General features: G+C 52.3%; 1 protein-coding gene across 3 annotated transcripts in view; it reads left to right on the plus strand.

The window, feature by feature from the left end:
* The window catches only part of PDE9A (phosphodiesterase 9A), a 91,379-nt gene that overhangs the window by 63,595 nt on the left and 15,448 nt on the right, over positions 1-12,336 (plus strand). For all 3 annotated transcript variants that reach the window (XM_058523164.1, XM_058523162.1, XM_058523163.1), the window contains exons 7-9: positions 2,282-2,366; positions 8,822-8,903; positions 10,447-10,521. In XM_058523164.1, the coding sequence (XP_058379147.1) occupies positions 2,282-2,366; positions 8,822-8,903; positions 10,447-10,521 (242 nt within the window). The remainder of the gene's footprint in view (positions 1-2,281; positions 2,367-8,821; positions 8,904-10,446; positions 10,522-12,336) is intronic.

Genomic DNA, 12,336 nt, shown 5'->3' on the forward strand with positions numbered 1-12,336 from the left:
AGGCTTAATTTGAACATCACCCCAATAAATGGCCACGGAATCTGATCTACATCAACTCTAATACTGATACAGTCAAGCATTACACACCCACCAGAAACCCTGAGCTGTGAGGTGGCTGCTAACACAGGAGTGTCCTTGACTTACTGGTCAGGAAAGAGAAGACAGAACAAATAGCATGATCCCAATTTTTGTCTTCTTAAAATTAAGAATAGACAGATAGATATTTAGAATGCATGGGGGATTGGGAGAGAAATGCCTGGAAGGATACACACCAATATATATAATATTAAATGAGCTATTTTCTGGGCCAATAGGATCACAGACAAATTTTAAGATATTCTTTGAGATTCTATTTCCTCCATTTTCTACAACGATCATATATTATTTTGCATTCATAAAAATGATGTTTAAAACATCATGAATGTAACCATGGACCTTGCACGGCAGGGCACAGCTGCCCTGTGTGCACTCTGCTCTCCCTGCTTCGTCTCTTCCCTGTATCTATTCACTTTTTGGATCAAAGTCTATACCACATGCCGGGTCTCTTCTCCAGATCTATTCACTTTCTGGAATTTTCTGCCCTTCACGTGTCAACGAGACTGAGCTCCTTCTTGCCACTGACGTCGAATCTACCATTTGCTGACGTCAGTGTCCTAGCGGCAAACCGCAGACACAGCTCCCCTGGGGTTCCCTCCTCCACGGGGTGAGCCTCCTGCAGTGAGGTGCAAGGCCTGGGAGTGCCCTGGGAGGCCAAGGCGCGCTCCTGGTCCTCATGCAAACTAAAGGGGCTGTGCTCATGTGCGTTTTCTCAGAAGAGGACCCGCGGCTCTCATCTACTTCCTAATGAGGTCTGCGATACAAGAAAGCGCTGAGAACACCCCACTCCAAAAAGAAGGTGTGGACTCTTAGGAAGCACCCACTGTCGAGCTCCCTGAGTTTCCCCACGTCCCAGCTTCCAGCCACTTGCACTTAAGGCCCCACAGTTTGGTCCCCCTGTCGTGGCAGAGGAGGAGCGGAGAAGGCTGTTGAGCTGCCTACACAGCCACCCTTGCGTGGCACAGAGGCAAGTCACCTGGGCCAGATCCGAACGTCAGATCTCCAGATTCCCGTCACTTTGCGCAGGAAGAAGAAATGTTTTCACATAGCCTTGCCCCTACTTGACCCCTGACCCTGAAAGTGTTTAGAAGACCTGCCGAGGGAAGTTCTGGTTCCAGCCAGGCTGCCCAGGGCGCTGCGCTCGGAGAGTCTCCCCGCACGCCCTCCAGAGCTGCAGCAGCTCCTGCGGGCGCGGGAGTGTTAGAACCAGCAAGTCACCGAGTTTCTTCGCTTTTCTTTCGGAAATCACCCTCGTTTTATTTTTAGCATATGCAGAGCCACGCTTGATGATAAGGGGAATAGAGTGACACCGTGGGTAGTATCTTTCTGCATAAAATTTGAGATGTGATTACCAAGTAACAAAGCTAATCTTTTTCATGTCTTATGAACCGACTCTCATCTGAAAGCCTTTCCGAAGCTGCTTGCCCCATGGCAGCATTTCTGGGCTCGCCGCGCAGCCTGCCAAAGGGAGCATCCTCAAGTTGAACACTCACTTGGGGGCAGAAGCTCCAGTTCATCGTTTGGTGAAAACTGGAGTCCTGACTTTTGAGGCACGCCCCTGCCGCGGCCTCTGGGAATGGGATCAAGCCTGGGATCTGCTCATCCTTAACTTGCCCTGTTTATTTCTTATCCATTCTAAATCAACACTTTCTCCTGGTTAATTGCTCCAGTGAGGACCTTGAAATGAAAAGCTTTTATCTTAAGGAAATTTTCATCCTTGCTGGGAAAGCTGTGGTTTTGCCCATGGAGCCCTTTTAATGCATTTTAATACACGGAGGCCACAAATCTCCCCTTTTCTTTTGTTTTGGGGATCAAAGACTTCTTCGTCCCGTGTCCTCAGCTGGTGCTTAGGAGTACAGAGAGAGAAAGCGGGAAGTGGGCGCAAGAAGAGCCGAGATTCCGGGAGCTGGGCGGAGGAGGGGCTTCCGTCCTGTAGACACTGCACAGATGCACGCGAGGGTTCACGCTTAGCCGTGGAACAGGCCTGTGATGGTAGTCAGTTGTGGCTGAGCTGAATGAGGGGGAGACCTGAATATCAGCAGCCTGGGCAGGAGTAGGGACCACTGCACTGAGCCAGCTCTCCTCCCAGGGACACGGGGAGACGGGGAGCTAGCCCCCTGTTACCAGCCTTGCAGGATCCTCCGTGTGTATCCGTGGTAACCCCCTTGTTTCTCCTTATTGCCAGTGGAAGGACTAAAAGTGGTGGAGATTGAGAAATGCAAGAGTGACATTAAAAAGATGAGGGAGGAGCTGGCAGCCAGAAGCAACAGGTAAGGTCTGTGCTGGGTGAGCCCAAGGGCAGCCGGCTGGGGGAGAGTTCCGCCGGGGCAGCCGGGGGTGGGGGCTTTGTTCTCCCTAAAGCAAGACTGGAGCGAGCGCAGTCTGGAGACAGTCCTTCTTCACTTGGGATTTGCTTGTGAATGACACAGCTTTCTTATCATGAAAGAGGGTTTATGGCAGATGGAGGCTGGGAGGATGACTCCGTATAAAAGGGGGTGATCCTCCCACCCATCAAAGTGTAGGATTAACTTACCCAGCTTGAAAGACGTTGACTCAATTTTTAAAGCAAGGGAACAATAAAAGGAAAAAGGCGTTTGGCTTGCAGGGGACGAGCGTCCTGGTGCCCCAGATGCCCCATGCCGGTTGGACATTCCCGCAGTGCAAGCAGCAGTCAGGGGAGCAATGCTGCGAGGCCTCCAGCCGTTCTGGCCACAGAAATCACTTGTCCTGTGGAACAAGGGTGCCCTGGGGAGCCAGCGCGCGGTGGCCCAGGGTGCCGAAATTCGTGAAAAAAATGTCCCAGGCTTCATTACATCCCCTCGAAAATGGTTTTCTTTGTGTAACAGGACCCTCTACCAAAACCGTGGTCACAGCAGATGTTCAGGTTGAGGGCGGAAATGCACAATGGCAGCAAAGAGGATGACAGACAGCACACGCATTGAGTGCTTACTGTGTGCGGGGCTGTGCCGAGTCCTCTGCTTACAAGGACCAGCTTACGCCTGTCTGCTCTCCTGTGGTCTCTTCATGCCCCTAGTTACCCGTCCAGGAGACCCCATGGTTATAATGTGGCCCATCTTCCCCCTCTACGAGCGCACACTGCTGAGTACTGCTGAGGGGAGGGCTGGCCTCAGCGGGATTTAATGAGGACTGATGAGCCTAAGGACAGCCCTGTGCAAATAGGTCACATTGTCTTATAGAGGGTCACCTGCCATAATGAAGAGCATTCCCTGATTTTAAGAAATTGAGGGCAGCCTGCTTAGTGAGGGAGTGTGGGTTCACGGAAGGGTCTTCAGGGGCCAGGAGGTGGAGGGAAAGCTGATGGTCACAGCTCTGTCCCATCAGAGTCCCGGCAGGCCTGGCCGGCCTCAGAGTGGGCTTGGAGAATAGCCTGATGGGCTCAGAGCCACGTTGGCATGTGTCTCACAGAGACCATGCCACACTGATGTCACACTTACTTGGCAGCCAATTTGGATGTTAGGATGCCTCATCCCATTTGATTTGGGGGACGTCGGGGCAAAAGAGTTTGTGACCCCGGAAAATTGTGAGCAAATAATTCATCTTTGCCATCCCCGCAGTGGGAGGCTCTTTAGGGGGCAAGGGATGAGTCCCTCATGTGACCTAGTGAGAGCCCTGGCGTTACACGGGGCAGCCACGCAGGTGGACCCCCGGGGCTGGGATCTGGCTTGGCAGCTGGAAGGATGCTCAGACCCACAGTGCCCCTGGCCATACATGGCTCAGCTCAGCCCTCTGGCTGCCCCTCGTGCCCCAGCTGCCACATGCTGGACCTCCGTCCTTCGGCCAGTCCTGACACCCAAGTGAGAAACGCCAAGTAGCCAACTAGCCAGGCCCCTTGCCGACCGGCCTCGGACGGGCTGCCGTGGCTGAGTGCCACATCTGCTGTGGTGAGACGGTGGCCCCGCATGGTGCCCATCAGGGCCACGTACCGCAGGAGTTGCCTGGCACAGCTGCCCTCTGCCCAGGGCCAAGTGGGGGCAGGATGCCTCAGAAGGGGACTGTGGGTCCAACACTGCTGGCATTACCAGCCTCGTCCGGCAGCACTGGGGGAAGAGGATTAAGATCCTTCTGGTCTTCAGCCTAAAACTAAAGGCTCCCCGAGCACTGCCTCTCGGCTTCAGCCCCTCGTCTGTGCAACGGGCTGCCGAACCCCTCCCCGCAGAGGGTGTGTCTCTTGGGCTGAATTGGCGCCATCTCCGGTTCTTTCCAGTCTCTGTGGGCATCACCTGCCCACACCTGTGCTCGTCCACGGGGCCCACAGAGCGCTTGCAGGGGGCGGTTTTAGAATGCAGCCTCTCTGCCCTTCTCAAATGACCGCGTTCTGCCACCCACCCCCAGCAGCCAGGGTGAGTCCTGAGCCGCCGACCTCGCTGGCCCTGCGCCTGCCGTGTCCCAGCAGCCTCGGGCCCCTCCACCTTCCTCCCGTTCTGTAGCAGCAGCGCGGGGATGGGGGTGTGCCGCGCCTGGTGTGCTCCCTGCGTGCGCTGGCCCAGCGGCTCAGGTTGCAGGGAAAAAACAGTTTTGTCCAAGCTGATTAGTTTCCTGTGGCTGCTGTAACAAAGCACCGCACGCAGGGGGACTTAAAACAAGAGCACTTTATTCTCTCACAGTTCTGGAGGCCAGAAGTCTGAGATCAAGGTGTCTGGAAGGCCACACTGCCTCTGGAGACGGGAGGGGAGAATCAGTTCCAGGCCTCTCTCCCAGGGTCCGGTGGTGGCCAGCAATTCTTGAGATTTCCATGGGGCGTAGAGGCCTCACTCCAGTCCCTGCCTCTGTCGTCACACAGTCTTCTCCCTGTGTGTCTCTTTGTGCAGATGTCCCCTTTTAGAAGGACACCCATCGTTGGGTTTAGGGCCCACTCTATTCCAGGCTGACCTCATCTTTACTAATTACGTCTGTGACGACCCTATTTCCAAATTAGGTCACATCACAGGTACCAGGGGTTAGGACTTCAACATGTGACTTTGGGGGACCCAGTTCAACCCATAGCACGCCACATGGGGAAGATACACTAACTTCAGAGCCCGTGGGAGGAGGCCCACCCAGGAGCCAGGAAGCAAGGTGTCATCTGCAGGCGCCCCTGGGGCAGGGTGGGCTGAGCGGAGGCACGGTGGGCGCTTGGGCCCACGCGAGGAGTGAGGCCTCTTCCTCCCTCCCCCAAGGAGTCCATTTTTAGAGCTCACGGCGCCATAATCCAAAGAGAAGATGCCCCAGCGCCCTCTCCGCCTGTAGAGGAGATATTCTCAGCAGACAGTTTTCACAGCATCCCACGTAGGTGAGAGACGGGCAAATGGGACTCTTCAATCAAAAACAGAACGGGATAAAAATCTCACACATGTAGAAAAGAGAAGCCCAGTGTCTGGGTTCGGGTCTAATCCACAGCAGCATGGCCCACCCCAGACCCTAGTCCAGGAACCCAGCAGGCTCCGTGCCCCACACAAACAGCGAACAGTGCTTCCCCTTTTCTTTATGGAGAAACAAACTCCGATGGAGAACTGTGAGCCATTCGGCAACCCCTTCTGTCTCTGTTGACGGTAGGGTTCCATTTCAGTCGTGCAAGGGTGCCATGTAGCAATTTAGCATCCCCGGGACCAGGCTTGTTAAAATGGGACTTCGCCTGGGAGAAATTGCACCTCGGAGCAGCTCTTTCTGAAATGTCAACCCAGCTGAGTGGCAATCTTGCCTCGTCTGGGAGAGCAGAGAGGACAAAGGCACCAGGCCGGGCTGAGCGCGGCCCTGTGCCCACACAGATGACTAATGAGCCCGCAGTGCTGACCCACTTCACCCACACACAGCACACCCCAGCAGGGCCTCGGAGCCAGGGGTCTGCATGGACCAGAACTGCCTTTTCCTCTCGGGGAGCAGCGGGTAGCAATCGGGGTGTGCGCAGGCTCACGAACACCCCCAGATCAGGCTGCTCCCCCACAATAGGAGAGAGGCCCAGTTGCCGGCTCATATGCAGGGCAGGGCCAGGCCTCACTGAGGGCCGCGGAATGCTGGCCCCCAGCACCGACGCAGCACAGAGTGGAGCTTGCTGGTTACCTGGGGCAGGGGAGGGCTGCAGGAGCATTGAGAGGCATCTCATGGCTCTGGGGGTGTGTCATGTCCCCTTTCATCCCAACCAAATGGCCTTGACCACTGGACTGAGCCCCAGGGGAGGGAAGGCTGGGAGCCCAGGAAATGGAAGCAAAAATTTGCCCCAAATAGAATGAAAAGGCACCGTGCCAGCTGCTCTGTTGGCTGGAGGATGCTGGTTCCCGTGGCAACAGGGCGCAGAGGGAGCAGGCAGGGGCCGCCTGATGAGGTGGGGAGGCCCTGACAGGAGTCACCAGGCACCCAGCGGGCGCTCCCAACACTGGGATTTTCAAAGAAGCAGCTGGATTCCAGCAGTCAAACCATCTTGCTTGGTGAAGCTTCCACAACCCTCCTGGGTAATGCGCAGGACTTACCTGGATGGCACATGTGTGCATGTTTATGCAAAAGAGGTTAAAGGCGGAAAAGAAAGCATGATGATGCTATCTGTTTTCGTAAGTGCACAGACCAAGCTTGTCACTGCTCAGAAATGTGTCAGTGGGATTTCTCGTTAATGGGGTGACCGTGGAAATCGTTTGGTTGGTACCTTTCATTGATTTGCTTTGTTATTCTTTTGCTAAATCTGTGTTAAAATCCCCCTCTGCACATTAAGCTGTCATAAGCAACTCTGATGATTTTTGCAAGCAAAGAAAATAATATTGAAGGCTCTGTTTTCAAAAAGGACGTAGATTTATTATTCTGAGTTTGCAAGTAGCGTAGCGTCCTTGTAAAACCTCCAGACTATACTGATGAGGGGGCGAGTCACGAATGATGACAGCGGCCACAATTCCCCCAGTTGAAATCCAGATGCCGAGCTTCCCAGATGTTTTCTACGAGTAGATATCTAGTTTTGAAAAACAACTAAGAAATGCTGTGTTGTAATCTTTTTTCACTTACAACATTGTGAACAATAAATAGATCAATTTTAACCAACATAAATAGCTCACACGTTTTTCCAGAAAGCCACAGTCCAGCACTCGTTTTTCACCCACCAAATGTGTTCTTTTTACCTCATAGAAAAAATGCATTTCCTTTTAGTACATATTGGATGCAACATTTCTTTTCCCTTTTCACCTAAGAGTCCCTTGCTTCACATAATACTCATAATTATCTTACAGCTCACGTAATAGTCCATCCCGTTGATTTACTGTAATGGTTTAAATTATTTCCCATTTGGGAACATTTAGGTGGTTTCTGGTTTGGTTTTGTGTTTTTGTAACAACAGATGACACTGCAGTGAATACCTTTGTACACAAAGCTGCTTGCTTGCGTCTAATTCTTTTCTTAAATTCCCCAGAGTAGACACACTGGCTTAAAGGATGTGAATTTCTTTATGGTTCTTACTCTGCTCTCCCAGAGGATGAACTTTATTTGCAAATCGCATGAGCTTCCTCTGTTCACATTGATATGCTTGTCCCCTGCCCACCGGCCCGGGAATCTCAAACAAGGGGGTGTGGACACACTGTCTTGCTCCCTGATCAGTCAGAGGATGGAGAGCATGTTCACGTCCAAGGAAATTAAGGTCCCAGGCGGGGAGGGGGCCAGGGACGGCCAGATCTCCTGGAGGATGTGGATCCCGCACATCCAGCCCCACAGGCCAGCACACCCTCCCCTGGTATCGGAAGGTGGCTTTCCTCCAAAGCACACCTGGCTCCTTTTGTTCTGCTCTTATGTAAGATAAGTTGATATTAAGTAATGAAGAAAAACAGAGTCAGATAGCAAATTCGTCTAGCAACATGCTGTAATGGGGAAAATTGGAGACATCCTGGAAGTCCGTCTTGGGGACAGGACTGATAACGTGTGGTACAGCCACACCCTGGAGGACCAGAGGAGGAGCTGCTTTTTCATGACGTTCAGCTCTGAAGCAACACGCAATGAGTTTGCGATAGGTTAAATGAAAAAACAAGTTACAAGAGAATAAGGTTGGTTCAATCCCATCTTTGTTTAGAAGTACAAGGGGCTGTCCATGTATCTCCATGCCTAGGAAAATTCTGGAAGGATACCTCAAACTGTTGACAGAGGGTATTTCCAGAGTGTGAGATTTAGAGGAAAGAAGTGCGTGATGTGGGGACTTAGGTTTTTTTTTCTGCTTTATCTATTTTTATGTTGTTCAAATTTTTGAGAATAAAAGTGTTTTGCTTGCATTATTAAAAAAAGATTTTTAGGGGCCAGCCCCAGTGGCCTAGAGGTTAAGTTCAGCACACTCCGCTTCTTTGGTGGCCCAGGTTTGGTTTCCAGGCTCATACCTACACCACTCATCAGTGGCCATGCTTTGGCGGCAGCTTACATACAACACAGAGGCGGATGGGCACAGATGTTAGCTCAGGGAGAATCTTCCTCAGCAAAAAAAAAAGATTTCTAGAAACTTGTCTAAAATGAAGATGGCATGTTTTCCAAGAGCCCAATATTATCTCAGGAGGTCCAGGTGGGGTCCCTGGGGGGTTAGCAATGAGGTGTCACAGGCTTTATGACTGATTCTCCTATAACAAAGAAGACCAAAGGGGAGTTGTGGGGTTTGGTTTGGTTTGGTTTTGGTGTTTTTGCTTTTGCTCTGCTGAGGTCCCCACAGTCCACTGTCCTGGTGAACCCCAAGCTGGAAGCTGCAACGCCAGAGCTAATCTTGACCTTTTCTCTTCAGGACCAGCTGTCCCTGTAAGTATAGTTTTTTGGATAACAACAAGAAGTTGACACCTCGCCGCGATGTCCCCACTTATCCAAAGGTAAGATGGAATTCTGCCTCTGAAGAAACAGCAGCTCTGTGTCCACAGCCCCGGGGAATGGGGCCCCTCACCCTCAGCTACCCTGGGGCCCTGCTGTCTGCACGTTTGCAAAAGCAGCTCCCGCCCCAGCCCTGGGCTGGGGAACATTCCTGTTATTCTTAGGCAGAGTATTTTTTCTCTTCGACAATTGTTTAGCAAAGTGGTCCCAGATCCAGCTTACTGTGCCAGGAGATAAGAGCTCCTCGCTGGTGTGTGCCCGGCCCCCATCGCTGGCTTGATCAATGGTTTTTACACTCAAATGTTATTTAAAGAATTTTAATTTTTAACTAAATTATTTAAAATCTGCTTCATTGGATCTCCTGTCCCTGAATAATACGTAGTTATTATGAGAAGTTTTGCTTTTTTGTCACAAAGATTTCTCAGTTCCAAGAGCCCCCGGGCCCTTGTTAAAGTGGCAGTCCCCTGGGAATTGAGGGGAGAGTCCTCAAACCACCACAAAAGAAGAGTTTCATGATGGTGGTCACCCATCTGGTGAGGGAGCGAAATCCTGACCCAACCGATTTTTAACATATTTTTGCACTAAGATTCGGGCTTCTGCTTGCTCATGCCGCGCGTGTGCTGCAGACAGGAGGCCTGGGCCTTGCACAAGGCAGGTCCTCTGCTACCTGATGTTCCCACAGCGGCGAAGAGCCTTCTGGAGCTGCCCTGTCAGGGGTTTCCCCCTTGGTTCCAAACGATGCGCTAAATATTATCCGAGGTTTTCAGATGGACACTAGCGCTCCTGCCCCAGGGAGTCACGAGGCCCAGCCTAGGTCCAAAATAAAAGGTGTCAGTCCTCCATAGCAGTTCCTTTTAAATAAACAACTAAACAAAAGGCCTAGGAGAAGACTACCTAATCCCAAAACACTAGGCCTGTCTTATGTCTAAAGCGGCCTTCTGCTTCCTATGACAACTTAACCTAGACCGGTCTTCCATAGAACCAGCCTCCCTCTGCAAGCTGTGCTGTCTGAGCCCACAGCTAAGCCGGTGATGGGTTCCCATGAAAAAGAAACTCAAAATAGCTTCTTAGCCAGTATTTGAATTTATGCCAAGTGAATTTTTTTCCCTTGACTTCACTTTATTGTATTTTTTTAAGTCGGGTTTATTGAGATGTAATTTACGTGCAGTGAAGTTCATCTTCTGTAGGTGCAGAATACTGTGAATTTTGACAAACTGATGTAGTCATGTAACCTCCACCACGATCAAGATGGGGAACATATCCATCACCCCAAAACGTTCCCTCGTGCCCCTGTGTGGTCAGCCCCCGGCCTGTGGTCAGTCTTGCCCTGTCTCTGGCAGCCACTGATGGGATTTCTGCCTCTACAGTTTTGCCCTTTCCAGAATTCTCGTAGAATGTAGGCTTTGAGTCTGTACTCGGGTGTCGTTGAAAGGGGAACTAGGAGAAAGGAAAGAAAACATCCATTGTCTCTCTGAGGTCACCAGCCTTGGTCCCAGCACGGAGGCTAAGGTTGCCCAATTAACACTGAACTCCTGTCCTCTACAGTACTTGCTCTCTCCAGAGACCATAGAAGCCCTCCGGAAGCCCACCTTTGACGTCTGGCTTTGGGAGCCCAACGAGGTGAGTGAGGGAGCCTCCCAGGTCCCAGCATCACGGAGACCTGACGAGGAACACCCCCATCGCTCTTCCTTGGCTTTTTCCTCCCTGTTCTTTTTTTAACTTGATTCTCCAGGTTTTAATCCACACTTACCTTGGTAGGTTCAGGAAAGCCCTTGAGACAGGACTCAGGAAGGGGGTGTCAGAGCAGAGGAGCAGGTGATACAGTGCAGGGGCCTTGAACCCTGGGCCCCTGATGGTGCCAACCCTCCCCGGAGCACCCTCCATGGAGCATCACCGTGAGTTCCCCAGGGCCATCTGCTGATCCTGCGAACGCCCTCTCAGCGGCCCGCTGCTGTGCCCCCAGAGGAGCAAAACCCAGAGGCAGACCCCTACGCTGTGGAGAAATATTTCAAGAAAGGGGCTTCAGCTGGAGAGTTCTGCTGGGAGAGGGTCGTCAGCACAGGCAGCCATGCAGCAGCTGGATAAGTGGACGTGCAGGATTTGGGGAACTGAGTCACTTTTGGCAGCAAGATGTTTCTTTAAAATTTCCCTTTTGCTGAGAAAACACAAAAATGGAGAATTTTTTTTAGTTAGTCTAGTTACCTAATAATATCAGTTATCCCCCTCTCTTTCTGAACCCCAAGAAAACAAAAAGTCCCTCATCGTGAGGCCCAACAAAATCTACAGACTCTTGGCAGCTTTTCGGTGACACAGAAATGCAGAAAGACGGCCCAAGCTAGCTCGTGCTTCGACAAGATCAGCAGCAGTGACATCTCTGCAGATCCCAGGAGGTGGGGACCTTGTGCCCTGAGCATTCACCATCACCGTCGCCAGCGCCTGGGACGCCGGCATCTCCTAAGTGAAGCACTGTCATTTGCACGGCTCCCAGGTTTAGAAAAGCCTCAGCAACACGGGCCAGAATAGCGCAGATCCCGCCTCCACCTCACCCCAGTTCACCCTGAGAAGAGCTGCGTGCCAGCCTCTGTCCAAGGGATCGTTCTATAGCAGATGGAACCAGAGGACACGTGTGCTGCAGCGCATCCAGCCACCAGGTAGCGTGCAGGATGAGAGCGTGGAAATTTAAGAAGGAGGAGGCGCTTTAAGTGTGCAGCCCTCACCTGCTAGATCAATGCATAAGCAGAAATGGACTGAGAGTGTGGGAGGCGGCACAGCCAGGAGGAACAAGAGTTAGATCCTCCAAGAGAAGCACTGGGACCTCTGGTCTCAACGGCACCCACTGAACAGGGGAGCCAGGCCAGCCTGTCCACGGGCAGGGACACAACAGCATGGCTTAGAAGGCGAAGTGGTGGACATGCTTCCAGCAGGTGGACAAGCACCACTCCCGGAGCACATCTAGGAAAATCACGCTCCCAGAAACCATTTGGACTTCAGCCCATGGGGAGTAAGAGCAAAGTCCGGGGCCCCTGAAGGCAAAGCCCCTCGTGGAAACAGACCCTCGCTGCCATTCCTGCCTCCTCTGAGCGCAGGGTTACTTGTGGCCAGAGAGGGAACACCGCCCTCACGCATCTGTGATGGGAACGCCGCCTCTCTGTCCCCTGACACACAGGCGTGTGTACAGCTGCCGGCAGGGCCGGGGCGCCAGGTCCAGGGTGAGAGGAGGGAGGCGGCTCCCTGCAGGTGGCCTCGGCCTCTGTGTGGGCATCTGCCAGCCAGAGTGTCTGCAGCACATCTCAACAGCACCGGGGTGGGGGCGGGGTTAGTGAGGGACTTTGGTGTTTCCAGAAAGTATCCAACTGCCTGCAGGGACAAACCAGAGATGCTCAAAGACATGAGCCCTGGCCTCGGGCAAATTTGGGGATGCCGTGAATTTTGGAC

The sequence above is a fragment of the Diceros bicornis genome, chromosome 27, assembly GCF_020826845.1.
Source record: "Diceros bicornis minor isolate mBicDic1 chromosome 27, mDicBic1.mat.cur, whole genome shotgun sequence".
NCBI classification, from domain to species: Eukaryota; Metazoa; Chordata; class Mammalia; order Perissodactyla; family Rhinocerotidae; genus Diceros; species Diceros bicornis.